Below are 24022 nucleotides of genomic sequence, written 5' to 3'. Positions count from 1 at the left end.
CTGTGTCATGGAGATATGTTATTGCAGTCCTAGGTTTTGTGAGGACCAGGGATTGGTGGAATCTGAGTAGGTGTAGGTCATTCTGAAGGAGAGTGGGGTCCAGAAAAAGGAATCGTTATGAATAAACGGGGAGGGGGGGGGGGGGGGGATTCCATGGTTTAGGCAGCATTTGAGAAATAGGATGAGGGACTGGGTTTCAGCCAGGAAAAGGGATACTTTTCTGAACTGGTGAGAAAGATGGAGAAGGGTCCATAGTGGCGGGAAATGGGAATGATGCAGAAATAGGCACAATAGGTGTCGATTGTTGTGGGAGGAGCTGGAGAAGCAAAAAAATGCATAAAAACGTGTAAAAAACATGTAAAGACACATTAAGATGGCGGATATTTAAAAATGTGCACAAATACATAAAAATACACAAAAATGTGTGAAACCACATAAAAATGGGGTATCAGATACTGCATCAACAATCAGTGTGGTCATGAAGTCTGTGTTGTGCGCAGACGATCATTGATACAGTGTGGCTCAGTAGTAGATGCATTCGGGAAGGCAGAGAATAATGGACATTGAGAAGAACAATGCTATAGAGAAGAGTAACAAAGGAAAACACCACACCATTGTAGGATGGAAGAAAGGCCGTTCAGCAAAATCAAACACAGGAAACTCCAGGTAGGAATATCAGCAATGTAGGAAAAGATAATGCCTACTTACTGTAAAGAAGACAAGTTAAGCTGCAGACAGGCACAATTAAAAGACACTTGCATAAAGCTTTCAGCCATAGCCTACAACAGCAAAAGAGAAATGCACCCCATTCATACACACAAGCAAGCACACCTCATACACACATGACTGCCAACTCCAACATCTCGGGTGGGAAAGCAACTATCACGTGGGATGCAAGCAGCAGTCTGGAGGGAGCATGGAAGGGGAACAGATAGCAGTGTATGGGTGGGAAGAGATTGCTGCTTGCATCCCACATGACAGTTGCTTTCCAGCCCAAGATGCAGGAGCTAGTGGCCATGTGTACACGAGGCGTGCTTGCTTGTGTATATGAATGATGTATGGTTCTCTTTTGCTGATGAAGGCTGCAGCCGAAAGCTTTATGTAAGCGTCTTTTAATTGTGCCTGTCTGCAGATTAACATGTCATCTTTGCGGTAAGTAGTAATCTATCTTTCCTACATTGTTGATATTTCTACCTCGAGTTTCCATTGTTTGATAATAAGAAGAAAGTAATTTAGAAAATAAAATGTAAGTGAGGTGAGCATGCATATCAGACGGGGAGGGGGGGGGAATACTAATGTTTATGGTACTGCAAACCAGACCAGAAGCTAACCAGTCACATTCTGTATAGCATATTATGGGACAGAGCCGATGATCATTCTCATTTGGGTCAGGAAAGTTGACTAACATTGATTAATGCCCATTGGGTATCCATGAGCAGTTTCCTGCTGGGTGAGAACACCTTTCTGACAAAGGAATGGTTATGAAATAGGCTTGATCACATTCTTGATGTAACCTGCAATGATTAATGTTTCCTCAACTAACACCTGAGGTATAAAGTCAGGATAAGCAACCAACAAGTGATGCCATTTGCCACTCCCTGATACAAGACCGTTGATGCTGCTGTTCGCTCACATTCATTCACTAATGGTCATAATTGAAACCAAAGCAGAATCTGCTGACATTAGTACCCACAACTTGGTACTATTCATCCCTTCACTTTTCTCTTTTGTTGTCTCACTGGAGGCAGTCTACATGATGATCAATGGTGGACAGAAGTCAAGTGACAGTCTTGTCCAAAGCCCAGCTTCCACCTAACAATTGCTGTCAGTCCTACTTGTCACTCTTTGCTTTTGTGCTGTCTTCCACACAGACACCAATTACTACCAATCTAATGTTGTAATCCAGGCATGTATCTCTGTGTGTATGTTGCTGCCATCTACAATCAAGGAGATGAGCATGTGCACCTACTGTAGACTACAAGCACAAAAATTATACACAGCATATGTCCAGCAATTCTTAGAAAAGACTTGGTTCTTGCAAACCATCAGCACAATCTAGATGAAATTCAGCTGACCACATGACTTGTCACAGTGGAAAACTGGTACCTTATCTTCCCAAAAAGGGGGAAAGTATGTGGATCAAGTCTGAAGAATTTTGCAAAAATAAGGACTTATGCCACAAAATGACCAACACCATAACAGTGCAAAAACCATTTAAATCAGTTTCTTCACATACTGTATAATCCTTACCATTCAAAAGTAGGCAATCACTAATGTTTTGTGGTAAAGCAACAGAACAGTGAAATATTTGTGTAATACATGTTTCATGTTAGAACAGAATGCAGGAAACACATGCAAAATATGATGTCAGTACATCTCAAACAGTAGTCGTTCACAAGTATATGGATACCATGCAGAGATGTAAATAAAGAACAAGCACAGCAGATTTCAACTGAAAGGTATAGCATTCGCAAATATGTACCATTGCCATTATAACACCTGTTGTATTTCATGGATGTATTTTTCTACTAAAGTAGAAAATTAGAATGGTACACAACCCACTAATTTGAAGGTTTTAGAGATTGTAAACATCATAAAGTAATGAAAAGTATCTTCACATCAGAAGAATGAGACTGATAGGGAGAATATCTTATTACAAAACACTGAAAGACTTGAAGTGTGGAGTAGTATAACTTGTACTACATCAAAATTTTGCTACATATTTTGGATACAAAGCCAAGAAGGGTAATATATGCAGTAAGGTACATCAATTAATACCATGTTAGAAGAATCCAGGAACCTTATGTGTCACCAAACATGAGTATTTACAGCATGTACACGAAATATCACGAAAAAATTGATTTTTGAGCAAAAATACAATAAAATGCAAAACTTCTGAGGTAATTTTATATCTTCAAATTTAACACATAAATCGGACAACACAACACACATATAAGTCACTGAGTAAGTTGACCTGTGTACAAGTCGGCATTCGATCAAACACTGAGTCTCAGTCTAGCGGCCGCTGCTCGGCTGGCCGCTTAGGTGGCGCAGCTGCTGCCTGGCTGGCAGCCAGCGCCGCACGTAGAGGACGTGCGTAATTGCACGGCGGCACTTTAAATAATCGGCGAGTCACAACACTTTGCCCCCCTTTGAAATTGTTGCACTGCTCTTGATGGAGGTGTCCTGGAGATGGCTAACGTCCATAGGCGTCGTTTGACTCGCTGTAAAGTCTCGAGGAGGAGGCTTCCCGTACGGACGGAAGTGTCCCCGATGATAACAGGTCGAGATGACAGGAGACATAGGGGTTGAATCTGCTGGGGCCCCCTGCACCAATCTGCCCGTTGCGGCAAGTCCAGTTGATATAACAGGAGACATGGGCGATGTGTTGGCATCTGTTGGAGGAGGAGGCGAGTAGAGGTACTCTGATAGAGGACGGTCCTCCGGTTCCTGCATGGGCACGTCTCCTGGTGGCGTCCGTTCTGGTGCTGGCATCGCAATGACGGTGAGAGGGCTACATTGTGAGTATTGAGAGATGCCAAGATCCCGAGCATCAGGTAGAGCCAAAGGTGGTGTGGCGGCATTCGGAACAGGCGTTGCTGGCACCCGAGGCCGAAGCTGGTCCGAATGACGCACTGCAACACCCGTGTCCGTCTGGATTTCATACAGGCATCTGCCATGGTGTCGTAAGATGCGGCCCGGGCTCCATTTTGGCAGCCTGCCATATCCCCGTACCCAGACGAGGTCGTCGGCGGTGAACCGGCCAAGTGAAGGCACCCGCGGCCGTGAGGTGGGAGGCGTGCGGGGCTGTCGGCCATGTAAGAGCTCAGCCAGGCTGTGATCGCCCATGGGGGTGAAACGGTAAGACGCCAGGAACTGGAGAAGCGCGTCATCAGCAGCAGAAGAAGTCAGAAGTTTCCGCATCTGAGCCTTAAATGTGCAGACCAGTCGTTCAGCCTCACCGTTGGATTGTGGATGGAACGGCGGGGCCGTGACATGCGTAATGCCGTGACGAGCACAAAAATCCGCAAAGTCAGAAGAGGCAAATTGCGGACCATTATCAGTAACAAGAGTAGAGGGGAGGCCTTCCAAAGAAAAAATGCGGGTGAGAGCACTGGTGGTTGCCGCGGTGGTAGGTGACGTGCAACGGACAATGAAAGGAAAGTTAGAATAGGCGTCAATTACGAGGAGCCAATAAGTACCTATAAAGAGTCCCGCAAAGTCAGCATGAATGCGCTCCCAGGGCTTCTCAGGTGAAGGCCACGGTGACAAAGATGACTTCGGGGCAGCGGCCTGTGACGCACAAGGGCCGCAGGCAGCGACCATGTGTGCGATGTCAGAGTCGATGCCAGGCCAGTACACAAGATGGCGTGCCAGAGATTTTGTGCGAGACACACCCCAGTGCCCCTGGTGAAGGAGGCGCAAGACCGAAGCACGCAAAGACGCAGGTACCACAACACGCGGCGAAGCATTGTCAGTGGAGAGGAGGATAACACCATCCCTAGCCGTGAGGCGGTAGCGCAAAGCGTAGTAGTTCCGCAACGGATCAGAAGTCTTAGCGGACGGGCGATCTGGCCAACCCTTCTGAATACAGCGTTAAACCCGGGAGAGGGTAGGGTCAGAACCCGTAGCAGCCGCCAGCCTGTCCCCAGTGATGGGGAACCCGTCCACAACCCGCTGCTCGGCAACATCCAGGTGGAAACACAAAAGTTTGTCCCTATCGAATGCCTGATCAGGACCCATGGGAAGGCAAGACAAAGCATCAGCATTCGCATGTTGAGCCGTTGGCCGGAAATGAATCTCATAATTGAAACTGGACAAGTAAAGAGCCCAACGCTGGAGGCGGTGTGCAGCCTTGTCGGGAAGTGATGTTGATGGATGAAACAAGGAAACAAGCGGTTTGTGATCCGTAACAAGATGAAATTTTGAGCCATAGAGAAAAACACCAAACTTATGAAGAGCATAAATGATGGCCAAAGCTTCTTTCTCAATTTGAGAATACTTTTGTTGGGCATCCGTGAGCGTTTTGGAGGCATAAGCGATGGGTTGTTCCGAACCGTCAGAAAAACGGTGCGCAAGGACGGCACCGACTCCGTATTGAGAGGCGTCTGTGGCAAGAACAAGATGTTGGCCAGGTCGATAAGTAGCCAGGCACGGGGCCTGTTTCAGCATAGTCTTTAATTTCCGGAAAGCCACATCACATGACGCGGACCAGTGAAAAGGCACGTTTTTATGCAACAGGCGATGCAACGGCTGAGCCACCGACGCCGCAGACGGTAAAAACTTGTGATAGTATGCTATTTTCCCCAAGAAAGCCTGCAGTTCCTTAACAGATGTAGGACGAGGAAGGGCATCGATCGCAGCAACAGTGTGTTGAAGCGGACGAATACCATCCCGAGAGAGTTGAAACCCCAAGTACGTAATAGATGCCTGAAAAAATTGTGATTTCTGAAGATTACACTTAAGACCGGCAGTCTGTAAGACATTAAAAAGTGTGCAGAGATTTTGAAGATGTTCTTCAGTGGTGGAGCCAGTGACAACAATGTCGTCCATGTAATTAATACACCCCGGGACAGGGAGCAATAATTGTTCCAAGAATTGCTGAAAGAGAGCAGGGGCGCTAGCAACCCCGAATGGCAAGCATTGGTATTGATAGAGGCCGAAAGGCGTGTTAAGGACCAGAAACTGCCGGGAAGCAGCGTCGAGAGGAAGTTGATGATAAGCTTCCGACAGGTCAATTTTAGAAAAATACTGTCCTCCAGCGAGTTTAGTGAACAGTTCTTCAGGACGGGGCATAGGGTAAGTGTCGATGAGGCATTGAGCATTTACAGTGGCTTTAAAGTTGCCACAGAGACGAATATCACCATTGGGCTTAGCAACTACAACGACAGGAGAGGACCACTCACTGGAAGTGACAGGAAGCAAGACCCCTGAAGCAGTGAGACGATCCAACTCCCGTTTTACCCGATCACGAAGGGCCACAGGAATGGGCCGAACCCGAAAAAACTTAGCGCGAGCAGTGGGTTTGAGCGTGATATGAGCTTCAAAGGAGAAAAAAGGGACGAAAATGTCGTCGACAAGGAATCCAGTTGAGCATAAGGAATAGCATCAGAGACAATATTGACAGAGTCATCTATGGAGAACCCAAAAACGCGAAAGGCATCGAAACCAAAAAGATTTTCTGCGGCGCTCTGGTTGACCACAAATATGGGAACAGTGCGGACGACGGATTTGTAAGATACCTCAGCATTAAACTGTCCCAAGAGAGAAATCTTCTGTTTATTGTACGTCCGTAATTGCCGAGTGACAGGGGACAGGAGTGGAGAACCCAGCTGAAGATACGTCTGAGAATTAATTATAGTGGCAGCAGAACCGGTATCCACTTGCATGCGAACATCTCGACCAAGGATTTGGACAGTGAGGAATAACTTCCCTGAAAGGGAAGAAGTGCAATTGACAGACAACACAGAATCAGAATCAGCGTCATGTTCATGAACATCATGTATGCGGTCGGATTTACAAACGGAAGACACATGACCTTTCTTTTTGCAATTGTGACACACATCCCAACGTTGGGGACAATCCTCGCGTGAATGTTTCGTAAAACACCGCGACATGAAGGAAGTTGCCGGGGATTTTGCTGCAGTTTCTTAGTGGGTTGTTTACGGCTAGGCCGAGGCTGCGCGTGGGAGCGTACTGCGGCCACGTCGGCCGGCGGGGACGCGCCGCACGCGTCGTCAACAGCGCACAGAGGTTGTACTTCCCCGACGTCACCCCACGCCTCTATTTGCGCCCCAGCGGTGCGAGAAATTTCAAAAGACTGCGCAATGGAGAGAACTTCATCTAGAGTCGGATTCGCCAACTGAAGGGCACGTTGCCGAATTTCTTTGTCGGGCGCCGACCGGATAATAGCATCCCGTACCATGGAATCAGCATAGGATTCTTTGTGAACGTCAGTAACAAAGTGACACTTTCGATTGAGGCTTTGAAGTTCAGCAGCCCAAGCGTGATAGGACTGATTTGGTTGTTTGTGACAGCGATAAAAGGCAACGCAAGAGGCTACTACATGCGTTTGCTTTTGAAAATAGACAGACAGAAGGGAGCACATTTCAGCAAAGGACAAAGACGCAGGATCCTTCAAAGGAGCCAATTGCGACAACAACCGATACATTTGAGGTGAAATCCAGGAAAGGAACAGAGACTTACATGGTTGTTCGTCCGTGACATGAAATGCCAAGAAGTGCTGTCGAAGACGTTTTTCATAATCAGACCAGTCCTCCGCCGTCTCGTCGTAAGGTGGAAAAGGAGGTACAGCGAACGACGAGAAATGCCCCGCATTGGACGCTGCGATGAAATCGCGAATCACCACTGTTAGAAGCGTTTGCTGTTCAAGGAGATTTTGCAAGAGCTGCTCGACAGTAGCCATGGAACCCTGTGAGTCAACGGTGAAAAGGAAAAATCCACTACCTCATCGCCAATTTTATATCTTCAAATTTAACACATAAATCGGACAACACAACACACATATAAGTCACTGAGTAAGTTGACCTGTGTACAAGTCGGCATTCGATCAAACACTGAGTCTCAGTCTAGCGGCCGCTGCTCGGCTGGCCACTTAGGTGGCGCAGCTGCTGCCTGGCTGGCAGCCAGCGCCGCACATAGAGGACGTGTGTAATTGCGCGGCGGCACTTTAAATAATCGGCGAGTCACAACAGGTAACTAGTGTGAATGGGGCTTCAGTAATAAGCTAAGGGCTGGAACTGGTTTTAACAAATACACATTCCACCCATAAAAGATGGAAACAATGTAAAACAAGAGTGCAAAATTTATATGTGTGACACACCAGTTTACTTGCAAAATTGTGACTACATCTTTGAATGAAAATATATCACCAATGTATGTTCTGTCAAAATGACTATACAAGTTGTAAGCAAATCATAAACATATCAGGACAGAGAATAGAGTGGCATGTTGATGTCTGTGAGTTAATAATTGCAATTTTCAACATGTGTCACTGTGTAATGGGTTCAGTGTAACACACTGATGGAAGACTATATCTCTGTTTCTGCCTTTCAGTCACATTTAACAGCCACAATGACAATATGCAGATATGTTTCACATCATGTCTCAGTTTTATTAAGTGCTCATAACATTATGCCTACAACATTACCCTAGCTCCTGTGATAGCTTACTTACTACATTTCACTATTTTTCTGATTGTAAAGTATATTTGCAGTATGTATTGTGACTACTAATGTTATTTTAATGCCAGTTTTCATGTATGCAGTGCTGTAGGTGCAATGCTCATTCCAGCTCTTCCTAAAAATTTGGTTCACGAAATTGTCTCTATCATACTGTGCATGTATAAAATATTTATCCTACTTTCACTTTATTCAGATAATTTACGATATTTTTACTGCTGTATTTACCATAGATATCTTATTTCTTTGACACTGAAAATTTGAAATCTTTACATTCTGTTTATTAGAATGTTACTTTCCTCAATTTTTCTTTTAGTGGACTCCCCCTGAACAGTCTACACACACATATACAGAAAGGAAATAATTTTTTTCTAAAAATATGCCAGAACTATAAAACATAAACAATTTCTGTTTTATTGCAGGAATTTCCATTATCTGTTTAGTGTCAATATTAATTATCATTACATTCAGTGGAATGTCCAAGTCAATGGACTCGTGGATGCTATCCACCAACCCTCTTATGAAGGAGAACCCTGAACTCATGTTATTTGACCACAAGGACCTTCCTCCCTATTAGGACAGACTGTAATTTGTAAAATTATTGTTCCAATAAATAGAAAACGAACAGTGTATGAGGCATACATCCTTGTGCAGTTACAATATAATCACTGCAGTTTGATCAGTAACAAGTTTTACAAAGTTTCAATAGTGCAGACTGCCAACAGGGAATTTCAATTCAGATTTCAGAAAATGATGTGATTTGGCCCTGCAACTTATTTCTGAATGTGTGAGTTCTTGCTTTATATCTCCTGTAAGCTTGCTAAAACACTCTTGTCCAAGATATACACCCACAACTGCAATTATATGTGACAGGAAAACATGTACAAATATGCCAACACAAGGCAAAATTGAAGATTAATAACTGGTACTGATGTCGAAACAAATAACTTCTCATCAATTATTCCATGTAGCATAGCATTCAGGCTATCACAGTTTGCATGATAGCAATAGTCTTTTCAGACATTAATTCTGTTTATGTGGCAAACCTTTGTCCATCCTTTTCCCCCTTATCTTTGGACATTATTATCTCTTTCAGTCTGTATCACCCTCATTCTCTTGTATCTTCAAGTGTGCATCTTCGTGCATCTCTGCATCACCCTTCCTTTGTATTTTCCTGTTTCCTCTTTGCTTCTCTATTCTTCCTCTTTCATGCATTCATTCACCATGTTCCACAGTTACCATCAAAAAGGGGACACTTCAGGGATTTTGAACGAGTCATGTTATACATCACCATAAGACAAAGTAACATCTGTATGCTGTATTAACAATAAACTGCCACTAGAGTGCTTAATGCAACTCACACATGTGCCATATATATGTAGCTAGGTAAATTAATAATAAAACTGCTAACATTATATTTACATGATTGCAATGGCATTTTTCATAGATAATATTTTTTACATCAATAATATGTACTGATCTCTAATTATTGTATACTACCAACCTGCCCCAGCTTCATATGGGTAGCAATAAGTACCTATAGCCATACGACTTATCTGGCACAGTATGAATACATTATATACACAAACCTTCCTTGTGAATCAGTCTATCTATTAGCAAAACCCCTACAGTAGTTATTTTACATACAGACAGAAAAATAGCTACCGGTAATCACTGTTCAGCCAATTTGTTCAAATTATTTATAAATTATACACACAAACCTTCCCTACACATTAGTCTATCTACTACAGAAACCATATAAAAATCTCTATAGTAGATCCTGCAATTACCCTTCACATACCGACAGATAAATATGGCGGGGGACTTTGATTTAGTAGTATTTTACTCATCATACAGCTTTATAACAAAAACTGTTACTTGTCAGTATTATGAAGGGGGTAGATTTTTACTTGCCATATAGTGGAGATACTGAGTCACAGATAGGTGCAACAAAACAGACTGCTATACAAGTAACGTGTATCCACAGGACATGTGGCCTGTAATTGAAGAAGTGTCATGATGATCTCTCCATTGGCAAAGGATTCCGGAATAGTCCCCCATTCGGATCTCTGGGAGGGGACTGCCAAGGGGGAGGTTACCATGAGAAAAAGATTGAATAATCTACGAAAGGATAACGTTCTACGAGTCGGGGCGTGGAATGTCAGAAGCTTGAACGTGGTAAAGAAACTAGAAAATCTGAAAAGGGAAATGCAAAGGCTCAATCTAGATACAGTAGGGGTCAGTGAAGTGAAGTGGAAGGAAGACAAGGATTTCTGGTCAGATGAGTATCGGGTAATATCAACAGCAGCAGAAAATGGTATAACAGGTGTAGGATTCGTTATGAATAGGAAGGTGTGGCAGAGGGTGTGTTATTGTGAACAGTTCAGTGACCGGGTTGTTCTAATCAGAATCGACAGCAGACCAACACCGACAACGATAGTTCAGGTATACATGCCGACGTCGCAAGCTGAAGATGAACAGATAGAGAAAGTGCATGAGGATATTGAAAGGGTAATGCAGTATGTAAAGGGGGACGAAAATCTAATAGTCATGGGCGACTGGAACGCAGTTGTAGGGGAAGGAGTAGAAGAAAAGGTTACAGGAGAATATGGGCTTGGGACAAGGAATGAAATAGGAGAAAGACTAATTGAGTTCTGTAACAAGTTTCAGCTAGTAATAGCAAATACCCTGTTCAAGAATCACAAGAGGAGGAGGTATACTTGGAAAAGGCCGGGAGATACGGGAAGATTTCAATTAGATTACATCATGGTCAGACAGAGATTCCGAAATCAGATACTGGATTGTAAGGCGTACCCAGGAGCAGATATAGACTCAGATCACAATATAGTAGTGATGAAGAGTAGGCTGAAGTTCAAGACATTAGTCAGGAAGAATCAATATGCAAAGAAGTGGGATACGGAAGCACTAAGGAATGACGAGAGACGTTTGAAGTTCTCTAACGCTATAGATACAGCAATAAGGAATAGCGCAGTAGGCAGTACAGTTGAAGAGGAATGGACATCTCTAAAAAGGGCCATCACAGAAGTTGGGAAGGAAAACATAGGTACAAAGAAGGTAGCTGCGAAGAAACCATGGGTAACAGAAGAAATACTTCAGTTGATTGATGAAAGGAGGAAGTACAAACATGGTCCGGGAAAATCAGGAATACAGAAATACAAGTCGCTGAGGAATGAAATAAATAGGAAGTGCAGGGAAGCTAAGACGAAATGGCTGCAGGGAAAATGTGAAGACATCGAAAAAGATATGATTGTCGGAAGGACAGACTCAGCATACAGGAAAGTCAAAACAACCTTTGGTGACATTAAAAGCAACGGTGGTAACATCAAGAGTGCAACGGGAATTCCACTGTTAAATGCAGAGGAGAGAGCAGATAGCTGGAAAGAATACACTGAAAGCCTCTATGAAGGTGAAGATTTGTCTGATGTGATAGAAGAAGAAACAGGAGTCGATTTTGAAGAGATAGGGGATCCAGGACTTGGAAGAACAGTTGAATGGAATGGACAGTGTCTTGAAACGAGGATATAAGATGAACATCAACAAAAGCAAAACAAGGATAATGGAATGTAGTCGAATTAAGTCGGGTGATGCTGAGGGAATTAGATTAGGAAATGAGACACTTAAAGTAGTAAAGGAGTTTTGCTATTTGGGGAGCAAAATAACTGATGATGGTCGAAGTAGAGAGGATATAAAATGTAGACTGGCAATGGCAAGGAAAGCGTTTCTGAAGAAGAGAAATTTGTTAACATCGAGTATATATTTAAGTGTCAGGAAGTCATTTCTGAAAGTATTTGTATGGAGTGTAGCCACGTATGGAAGTGAAACATGGACGGTAAATAGTTTGGACAAGAAGAGAGTAGAAGCTTTCGAAATGTGGTGCTACAGAAGAATGCTGAAGATAAGATGGGTAGATCACATAACTAATGAGGAAGTATTGAATAGGATTGGGGAGAAGAGAAGTTTGTGGCACAACTTGACCAGAAGAAGGGATTGGTTGGTAGGACATGTTCTGAGGCATCAAGGGATCACCAATTTAGTATTGGAGGGCAGAGTGGAGGGTAAAAATCGTAGGGGGAGACCAAGAGATGAATACACTAAGCAGATTCAGAAGGATGTAGGTTGCAGTAGGTACTGGGAGATGAAGAAGCTTGCACAGGATAGAGTAGCATGGAGAGCTGCATCAAACCAGTCTCAGGACTGAAGACCACAACAACAACAAGGGGATCCAGTATTAGAATCGGAATTTAAAAGAGCTTTGGAGGACTTACCGTCAAATAAGGCAGAAGGGATAGATAACATTCTATCAGAATTTCTAAAATCATTGGGGGAAGTGGCAACAAAACGACTATTCACATTGGTGTGTAGAATATATGAGTCTGGCGATATACCATCTGACTTTCGAAAAAGCATCATCCACACAATTCCGAAGACGGCAAGAGCTGACAAGTGCGAGAATTATCGCACATTCAGCTTAACAGCTCATGCATCGAAGCTGCTTACAAGAATAATATACAGAAGAATGGAAAAGAAAATTGAGAATGCGCTAGGTGACGATCAGTTTGGCTTTAGGAAACGTAAAGGGACGAGAGAGGCAATTCTGACGTTACGGCTAATAATGGAAGCAAGGCTAAAGAAAAATCAAGACACTTTCATAGGATTTGTCGACCTGGAAAAAGCGTTCGACAATATAAAATGGTGCAAGCTGTTCGAGATTCTGAAAAAAGTAGGGGTAAGCTATAGGGAGAGACGGGTCATATACAATAAGTACAACAACCAAGAGGGAATAATAAGAGTGGACGGTCAAGAACGAAGTGTTCGTATTAAGAAGGGTGTAAGACAAGGCTGTAGCCTTTCGCCCCTACTCTTCAATCTGTACATCGAGGAAGCAATGATGGAAATAAAAGAAAGGTTCAGGAGTGGAATTAAAATACAAGGTGAAAGAATATCAATGATACAATTTGCTGATGACATTGCTATCCTGAGTGAAAGTGAAGAAGAATTAAATGATCTGCTGAACGGAATGAGCAGTCTAATGAGTACACAGTATGGTTTGAGAGTAAATCGGAGAAAGACGAAGGTAATGAGAAGTAGCAGAAATGAGAACAGTGAGAAACTTAACATCAGGATTGATGGTCATGAAGTCAATGAAGTTAAGGAATTCCGCTACCTAGGCAGTAAAATAACCAATGACAGACGGAGCAAGGAGGACATCAAAAGCAGACTCGCTATGGCAAAAAAGGCATTTCTGGCCAAGAGAAGTCTACTAATATCAAATACCGGCCTTAATTTGAGGAAGAAATTTCTGAGGATGTACGTCTGGAGTACAGCATTGTATGGTAGTGAAACATGGACTGTGGGAAAACCGGAACAGAAGAGAATTGAAGCATTTGAGACGTGGTGCTATAGACGAATGTTGAAAATTAGGTGGACTGATAAGGTAAGGAATGAGGAGGTTCTACGCAGAATCGGAGGGGAAAGGAATATGTGGAAAACACTGATAAGGAGAAGGGACAGGATGATAGGACATCTGCTAAGACATGAAGGAATGACTTCCATGGTACTAGAGGGAGCTGTAGAGGGCAAAAACTGTAGAGGAAGACAGAGATTGGAATACGTCAAGCAAATAATTGAGGACGTAGGTTGCAAGTGCTACTCTGAGATGAAGAGGTTAGCACAGGAAAGGAATTTGTGGCGGGCCGTATCAAACCAGTCAGTAGACTGATGACCAAAAAATACAAGTAAGCTTGTGGCCTTCTTCTGGATCAGACAGCACACACCCATTTTCTACTCCAGAAGAAGGCCTTTTGAACAAACTCTTACCTATTTAGCAGTGTTTCTGTTGTGCCTATCTGCAAACCACCATCCCTACAATATAGTGAGTAGCAATCTATCCTTTTCATAATATCGTCCCTCTTCCATCTTGGATTTTTCAACATTATTACTTGCCTTGTAGTTAAACAAACTTTTCAATGTCTAGATATTCAGATAATTTGTACAAAAGAGTGGCTAATGAGGTATGTTTTTAATTTTCTTTTGAACTGGTAGGGATTCCATATTTCTTATGAATATCTTACTGCCAGAGTACATAACCTGATTCCGAACCAGGACCAAGGAGGCAAAGTATATTTTCTCTTCTTTTTTTGTCTCTTCTTTCAACTTTTATATTTCTCTCCTCTTTAGTAGTCTGTTTTTCATACTGGCTTTAGCTCTATTATGATAGAAGGTAGTTTTCAAATGAGTTACAAAAGGGAAATACACACAGCTAATTATTAATGTCACAGAGATCTCATAAACAGTTGCTATGCTATTATCAGTGGATGGATGTAGATGTAGTATGACAGTTTCACTTTACATGAACTTAGTTTCCAAATGTTGGTCAGGATGCTAAACATGCATAAGAATGAAAAAACAATAAAACCAAGTCAAAGAAAAGAAAAAAGGAAAAGAGAAATATAAGTGTTCCATAAAAATATGACTTATCATGCATTTAAACTATTTTGAAGACATACCTTCAAAAAGTAAAGGGTTTCCATTTCTGAAATACACCAGTGCTGGAAAAGTTTTTATTGAATACCTCTTGGCTAGTTGTGGATCTAGAATTTTGACCATATGTATGCCAAAGACATCACATTCATCATCTATGTGTTCCAGGCCCTCTATTATCTCATCACAGATGTGACAGCTTGCCTTATCTTCAAATAGAAAACAGCTCATTAATTCAGTAATATTTTAATATAGCAATAACTTTTAAAAATGTGTCTTTAATCTGATGTGCAAACTCACAAAAATAAACTGCTAAATACTGAGTTTTTTCAACCATTTCTTCCAGCATCACTCTTGTTATAAGTTCAATACGGTCTTCAGTCTTCTGCGTAATAAGCCACTGAAGAACTTCTTCTTCCTCTGCTAAATCACCTGAAATATTTCGTTATTATAACATTTTGCAGGATCAAAAACATCTGTTGCTGAAACAGAATTTTATTACAGTGGATAAATATTCCAAAATTTCGAGATTTCTATCTGCTGCACATACATCTTTTTATCTGTATACAGTTGTCCCACCAGTCTGTAACTTATTACTATTATCAAGGTAACATCAGTTATTTGAGATAATATGGGCTTGTCTTTACAAAAACATACTAACTGATTTCTATTCATATTTAGTGCTCTTAATTTAATTTTTCTGTGTTTAAAATTGCTAGATTAATGTGTAGTTGACTCTGTAGTGTATTTTTATGCTGCTACAACTGACACTGTCATTTGATTCAGTTTCAAGCAGGTAACATTAAATAACACATGGTACTGCATCAGATCTCAAGGTAACATTTGGTTACCTGCTGTGTGCAAAGTGATAGACTAAATGCCCAGTGCTTATACAGCAGTTTCAACCTTTGTTTTTTGTATAAGTGCTCATTGTTTAAAAGCTACCAGAGGTTATTTCTATTATCTTATTTTATTCTTTGTAGATGATAACTTTATTAGTGTAGCCTCTATGTTATCTACAGAGCAGCTGTCATGACTTTTATTTCTGGTTGCTGGGAGCTGCTTGTAATATCTCAGCTAAGTCACTGCCTCTACCAATTTGTGTGACATGACTGCTTTGTTATCACCCGAGGATGATTGGTGGACAGTGGTGGCTTTGCATATCTCAGAGCATAAGGCAAATGTTGGTACCGGTCGCATGGCTTACAACTTATCACCTTATCAACAGGTATGAGGTACTCCCCACTGTTGATAGCATGTCTGAGAGAACATGAAATGCCCTGACTGTTGAGCCTTTGTCCAATTGTCCAAACAAGTGCAGAAGACGGGTACATCAGCCATTCACTGCTTCAACATTACCCACATAATGGAGCCCTTCAGAAAAATAGTACACAGGTCACAAAAAAGACCAATTTGCAATCACGGTTGCCAAGAAATCTTATTTAAGAATTAGAAGAAACTCAATCAGCAGCTCTATTTAAGAGCATTTGGTGCAGTCAGCTGCAAATCATAGTTCATGTTAGTGTGAATGATACTTAATCCCTGGGTTCTGCCATCATCTTTGGTTCCATAGAAGATTGTCTTATGGTAACATCCCACAGACATGGGGTGACAGTGTGGCTCATGATTTGTAGCACTGCAGTGAGGACAGAACACAGTTCTCTGGTTCTTAACTGAATGAAGGGCTTAAACAAGAACAAAGACAATTCTGCAACGATTTCAGACACAGATTTCTTACCCTCCACAATCAGTTGAAGAACTGTAACTCCCTTAGGCCAGGCAAGCACTAAACTGAGGAAATGACTTCTTGGATAGCAGAGTATGTGTACTATGCAAATGCTCTTTTTAGGTTAGAGGAACCCTTCCATAGGCTTGATGAAGAATTACTTGTATATTCCATAATCGAACGAAGATAGATATATTTCTGCCATGTTAATCACAGGAGAGAATATTCATCCTTGCAGATCAGAAAGAAGTAATGCTGATGTGGTATTAGTTAACTGCATGAATGTTTCACCTATTGAAGATAATAATTTCCTCTGTAGTACTAGAACGAGAAGCAGGTAGAAACAAGACTTGAAAGTTGACTGAAAATTCAGAGTGCAATTTATATCACAAGAATCAGTTAGGCACCATAGGTAATAGCATATTTATTGCCATAAAAAACTTGATAACATTTAGTGAGGTTATTGCATGATCTGAATATGAAAAAATCGGGTTCAATGTGAGCATCAAAGACAGCTGAAACATTTATAGACCACCTGCCTCAGTACGTGTAGTGCTGGAATATTTAAGAAAAAAACCTGGAATACATCACAGGTAAATTTAATGATCATGCTATTGTTATATAGGGAGGTTTCAACTCGACAGCTACTGACTGAGAGATCCACATCAGTAGAACTAGAGCTGTGACAAGGATCTGAGTGAGACTATTCTAAAGGTCTTTACTAAAAATTACTTTTAGTGATTAGTTAGAGAACTAACTTATGGGAGCAACAGGTTAGCAACAGCCTAACCCTCATCCTGCCATCCAAATTTAGGTTTTCTGTAATTTACCTGAAGCACTCCAGGTGAATTCTGGGATGGTTCCTTTCAAATATAACATAGCTGAATTCCTTCCCCATCCTTTCATAATCCAAGTTTGTGCTCCCTCTCTAACAACCACACTGATAATGGGACATTAAACTCCAGTCTTCCTTCCTTTTTTACATACATTTCAACTAAGTCAGTGCAGAGAAACACTCATTGACCATAAGGCTGTTATAACATCAATGACTGCAGATGTTGAAAACAATGTTAAGAAAGGTAAGGAAATATTTTTCCTTAACAAATGTGGTGGCAAACAGTTTGCAGATTATCTGAGCAGTCAACATAAAAATTCATCACTGGGGACAAAGATATGAAGCACCAATGGGTAAAATTCGAAAATATTGTACAATATGTTTCAGAAAGGTACATGCCAAACGAGGTTTGAGAGATGGGAAACCATCAGGGTTCAGTAGCAATGTTAGAAAGTTGCTACAAATGCAAAAAGAGCTTCACCACAGATGTAACTGAAGTCAAAGTTGACAACATAATCTGAAAAAAAGCCAAAATGAGCACAAGGTGACAATGCAAAAAGCGTTTGGCGAATTCAAATGAAAAATTCGGCCAACTGATCTGACAAAATCCTTTGAAATTTTGGGTTTGTGTAAATACAGCAAACAAATCAAGACATCTCTCCAGTCACTCAGTGATCATATTGGCAACAAAATGAAAGATGAAAAACAGAAGGTCAAAACACAGATTTTGAGCTTCCAAACTTATTTCACTGCAAAAAATCATAATATGGTTCCTGCCTTCTAACTTCACATTAATACAAAAATGGCAGAGATTGATACAAGTGATTGCAGAATACAAATGCAAATAAAACTTTTCAACAGATGAAGATTAGATTACATTAGATACTTTTTTCCATAGATCCAAAATGAGTAAATAATCAAGTAGTATGTATATCATATCATGAAACAAGGATATATAATATATAGTTACAAAGAAGGAGAGATAAGTTAATGTTCCTTTCATGTCCCCTATGTAAATACGCATATGGATGTGGAATAAGTAAACAAATTCGAAACGTATTTTCATTTAAGAGGTAATAACAAACTTCTCACATACCACACAGTTATAATTACGCATATGGTGTACCTAATTCTGCAATGCAGGCTGCACATAGAGCAGTACAATGAAACATAATAAGTATTTTCATTAATTGGTGTGCTCATGGAGTATGTTGATAAAAAGTTCCACTTTCTGCATCACCGTAAGCAGTCAGAATGTGGTGTGGGTGCAGGAAAAGAGGAAGATAATCAAACACATGATAAAGGTGATCCTGGCACATTTACGAGGATAGGATCACAAGTTACGACGTGTTCAATATGGTCTCCCAACTCAGCAACATGCTGCATTCGTAACACGGCATGGTTGACAGTTGCTCACAGCATATCTGGTGTAATCAGAGTGATATCTCATCGTATGCTATCTTTCAGATCAGGAAGAGGCCTGATACATCCTTGACACACAATCTTTCATATATCCTCACAACCAGAAGTCCAGCAGGTCTGGAAAGCCACATATCTAATAATTGCCTTGAGATGATGCGGTTATTACCAAATGTTTCTCAAAGCAAGTCTTTCACCAAACAAGTGACATGTTGTGCTGCCCCAACTTTCATGAAAATAGTGATGTGGACACAGCTACATTCTAGCACAATGAGGTACTTATAACATACAGATGTCACTGTGCAACTGTTAGACCATGTGAAGTGTCAGCTCCCCAAAGAAAAATTGACTAGCAATGATGACGCTTGTGAAACCACACCACACAGTCATATAAGCTGAGGGTGTTGGATGTTCCTGCACATGTGGTGGAGTAGAACCCCATAAGCGACAGTTCTGTGCATTCAAGACACAGTGCAGAGTAAAATATGCATCATCCATCCAAAGAATACTCCCCGACCACATACCATCCATTTCCATGAGTGCCAAAAATTGAGGGGCAAATTCACAGAGTTGTTGTCTATCTTGGGGCTTCATTTGGTGCACATTCTGAACCTTGTAGGGACACTAGTGCAAAATATACTTCAAAATCTTTTGAACTGTTGATCAGGAGAGAGATAATTCCTATGACACATCTTGAGCACTGGCTGTAGAATGTGAGGCATGTGCTGCACGACCGGCTATAGCTACAGCAACTTCATCAACAAAAGCCATGGGAATTGGCCACCTCCGACACCACCTAATCCACCTCTTTCTTCAGATTTATTAAACATATTCTTCAGCTCATTTATTGACATGAGGGTTCTTTGCAACTATTTCTGTTAGTGATAGTAGTGCAATGCACTGTTGCAACTGCTGCCGTTGCGATAAAACAACTTTGCCAGCAGTGCACAGTCTTTCTTCTCCATAGCCATTGCATTTTGTATGGAAAACTTTAAGCTTCTTAACCCTTTACACTAAAAGTCACTTTACGAAAGAAATCAACATGTGTGTCGACAAGTGAAAACAGTGCACTGATGTCAAAACAGGAAAAATTTCACATTATGACTGTTTGCAAAGCCATGTTTTCACCTGGTGGAAGGAAATTGGCCTGACAACCAGGAGTGATGGTCTGGGGTGCCATTACTTTTTATTGCAGGACCCCTTTGGTTGTTGGCTGTGGCACCCTTACAGCACACTAGTATGTCAATGACATTCTACAAGCTGCTTTGTTGCATTTCATGGCAAGCCATCCGGGGCTTACCGTATTTACTCGAATCTAAGCTGCACTTTTTTTCCGGTTTTTGTAATCCAAAAAACCCCTGCGGCTTAGAATCGAGTGCAAAGTAAGCGGAAGTTCTGAAAAATGTTGGTAGGTGCCGCCACAACTAACTTCTGCCGTCGAATATATGTAGCGCTACACAGGCATGCTTTGCTGGCACAAAGATAAATACTGGCGCCATAACCTCTGCATCAGTAAATATGTAAGACGAGCTTTTTACTCCTCCCCGAGTTTCGACCACTGTATTTTCATACATTATCCAATGAAGTAAATACAATTTCAGTGTTGTTCATCTTTGAATGTAGCAGCATTTCAATGTACTACGAAAATCCGACTGGCAAGACTATTTGGGATGTTTGTCAATATGGCCAACTCTACATTCTGAATTTTTTCCTACCTGTGAGAAGAGATGGTTGCTAATAGGAACTTTTATGAATTGCGAATCACATGCAGTATTCTCTTCAACATAAGAATAATACGAATATAAACATTTTGCCATGTATTCTTTCATGTTTGCTGCTATCTCATTTAAATCCTGTCTGCGTAATAACCTACGAAACTAGTGTGAGACAGCAGCAAATGCGGAAGAATATACATATCATGTCATGTTTATATTCGTATTATTCTTATGCCTAATAGTGATACAATCAGAAATGAAGCACGGCAATTTACTAGATTTTAAAATCTAAGATAACTCAAATTTCTGTGCAGAATGTAATGTACAAAAGAGACGTCTGCAAAGATTTTTAAACGGAGAAAAATTTTAGCTAAACTCTCGTTCAGAACATCTATCATACGCAGTCTATTATTTGGTTCTTGTTGATCAGTATCAAAGAAAGCAGCAGTGTAAGTAACAACAAATAGCAGTCTCTTGCCATTGTTTCGCTAATGAGACAATTCCTCTCTTTTTTTTTATTGTAAGCGACGGTAACGCAAACAAAAGCAAGCCATGCCACGAGCGGCGACAGGTCGTAAACACTTATTATCAGTATGCGACAAACAATGCATGACACAGTACAATAATGCATTTTCAGCCTAGAGTGATGTAAACAACTATAACAAAGAGAACAGCACTTATCAGATCAAAGCAAAATAAGCAATCGATTCAAACCAGACGAAGCACGCTTGATGCATAGCAATGGCTACCTGGTAAAGCTTAACTGCTAAGCTTACGACTCGAACCAAACTACTGTAGCTGTATCATCATTCATCCTATCTAAATTGTGTTTCGATTTGGAGGTGCGGCCTAAAACTTTTCTCTGTCCTTGAATTTCGAGTCTCAAATTTCAGGTGTGGCTTAGATTCGGGAAAATTTTTTTTCCTTGATTTCAAGTCTCATTTTTCAGGTGCGGCTTAGATTCAAGTGCGGCTTAGATTCAAGTAAATATGGTACATTTCAGCAGAATAATGCAAGACCACACATGGCAAGAGTTTCTACTGCCTGTCTTCATTCTTGCCCAACCCTACCTTTGTGAACAAAGTCACCAGATCTCTCCCCAATAGAGAATGTCTGGAGCATTATGGCCGGGTCCCCCAACCAGCTCAGGATTTTGATGACCCAACATGCAAATTGGACAGAATTTGGCAGCATATCCCACAGGAGGATGTCCAACTACTCTTTCAATCAATGCAATGCTGAATAACTGCTTGCACAAAGATGTGGGCCAACATGTTACTGACTTGCTCAATTTGTTAACCTCTTCCTCCTGAATAATTTACCTATTTTTTTCTGAAATTGTAATTGTTTGTTTGTCTGTACATGTATATCTTATCTACCAATCCAATTTCGTTCCCATCTGGATAATTCCTACATGGTGCATTGTTGACTTTTTTTATATGTGGGAGAATGCATAGAGAATGACTGAAAGTGGAACAATCCCATATAACAGGAAAACCAGATGCCAAACTGAGATTCATTAAACAATCTTTAGGAAGTGTATTTCACCATAAAATCCTCATCCAACCGATAATTGAGTACTGCCTATCAGGCTTACAATATAAAATTAGCAGAGGAACTGAGGAAGAGCCAAAGAAGAGCCGTGCATTTCTTCACAGGTTCATTCAGTAAGCTTGAAAGTATCAAGGAGATGTTCACTCAACTCCTGTGGCAGGTGTTACAGGAGAAGTATTGGTTACCAACAATATTTCTTTCCTGCACACAAATTGTGACTGGAACAGGAAAGGGGGGAAGTGACACTGTTACACAAAATACCCTCAGTCACACAAAACAAGGTGGCTTGCAATCGACAGATGTAAATGTAGGTATATAATTATGTCCTTGAAAATTTTGTTAACACCTCTTTTTAAAACCATACTTCATTTGCTATTTTATTGCTATTTTCATATCATCTACAAATAAAACAATCAGGAAATCTTGAGATATATGCTCACTTACACAGATAATTTAATACTGCTAAACTCAGAAGAATACTTATTTATTGACATCGTTGAAATTTAGAAGTATGAACAGACGTGAAGACTTTTCCAATGCTCACATAACCAGCAGGCTGGTAGGAGGAATCCTTATGCAAGCTGTAATGTCCGTATGTGGTGAAACATTCTGATTATACAGTGATGAAAAGACATGAATGGAGCAGGCTCTTAGCTGTGATGTTAATATTATATGTTAAAGAATTTCCCACTTAACTTGTTTTATAAACAAAATAGATTCTTACAAAACACTCAACCCTCTTGCATTCTACAAGATGTATTCCAAAACTTAAGGTCCAACAACTAATATTTAACTGATGGTACACCTGAATGAAGTTTCACACATGCTGCACTGTCTACCGACTCTTTAGGAAATTACTGCAGTTGTTTACCAGTTGGTGGGAGCATATCACAATGGTCAAAACAATTGTAGATCCTGCCAGTTGTGAAGTGCACAGTGTGATTAGATTTTTGCAGGCAAAAGGATCTCCAGTTGCTGAAATTCATTGTGAGTTATGCCTAGAATATGGGCCTGAAATAATGAGAGACAAACAAGTTTGAAAATGATGCCAAGAATTTTAAAATGGCTGCACAAATTTTCATGATGAACAGTGGAGTGGCAGGCCCAGTATTTGGACCAACAACATCGTTGATCAACTAAACCAAAATCTCTGATTTGATTCACAATTGATGATCATTGGTCTGACTAATGAATTTCAAAATGTTACTCAAGCCTCAATTTACAGGATTGTTACTGAACAGCTTGGGTATCATAAACTGTGTGTGAGGTGGGTTCCAAAAATGCTCACCAATCAGCACAAACAGCAAAGAATGCTCAGTGCAGGACAGATTTTGGAGCACCACAGACAAGATGGAGATGATTTGCTTTTTCACACTGTTTTGGGAGATGAGACATGGACATCATACGCCAATGCAGAATTGAAACAACATTCAATGCAGTGATGCTATTCAAGTTCACCCAAACGAAAAACGTTTAAGCAAACTTCATTCTTGAATTGAAAAATTATGGATACTGCATTTTGGGATGTAAAGAGCATCCTTTTGATTGATTTCATGGCCACTGGGTCAACAATTACAGCTGACGTATACTGTGAAATGCTAACCAAACAGAGACGTGCGATCCAAAACTGATGCCATGAGAAACTGTTGTCTGGCATAATCCTCCTTCACAATAATGCACACTCTCGCACTGCTGCTGATACCAAGGAGAGGATTCAAGATTTTCATTGCGAACTTTTTGAGTATCCTCTGTACAGTCTCGACCTTGCACCAAGTTCCTATTTCCTCTTCTTCCATTTGAAAAAATGGCTGGGTGGATAACAATTTCAGTATGACGATGAATTCAAGACTGGAATTACCAACTGGTTCAATTTTCAAGTGGCAGACTTCTAGGCAGAGGGGTTAAAGAAGGTGGTGCAGCATTACAGAAATTGTGTACATGTAAATGGCGAATAAGTGCAAAAGTAAAGCAGATGTGCAGTAAAACATTACTGTCAACGAGCTATTACCATGAAGAAGGACCTTCAGCACTTCAAATAAACCAAGTTATTATATCAAACTATTATTATTTA

At 40.9% G+C, this 24022-nt stretch overlaps 1 protein-coding gene across 3 annotated transcripts in view; it reads right to left on the bottom strand.

Annotated features, from left to right (window-relative positions):
• LOC126188248 (uncharacterized) overlaps positions 1-24022 on the bottom strand; it is a 455739-nt gene that overhangs the window by 43850 nt on the left and 387867 nt on the right. For all 3 annotated transcript variants that reach the window (XM_049929807.1, XM_049929809.1, XM_049929808.1), the window contains 2 exons: positions 15003-15134; positions 14729-14911 (listed from right to left, as the gene is read on the bottom strand). In XM_049929807.1, the coding sequence (XP_049785764.1) occupies positions 14729-14911; positions 15003-15134 (315 nt within the window). The remainder of the gene's footprint in view (positions 1-14728; positions 14912-15002; positions 15135-24022) is intronic.

Source organism: Schistocerca cancellata, chromosome 5 (genome assembly GCF_023864275.1).
Source record: "Schistocerca cancellata isolate TAMUIC-IGC-003103 chromosome 5, iqSchCanc2.1, whole genome shotgun sequence".
Taxonomy (NCBI): domain Eukaryota; kingdom Metazoa; phylum Arthropoda; class Insecta; order Orthoptera; family Acrididae; genus Schistocerca; species Schistocerca cancellata.
The sequence above is the reverse complement of the archived record's forward strand: the minus strand, read 5'-3'. Positions and strand labels throughout refer to the sequence as shown.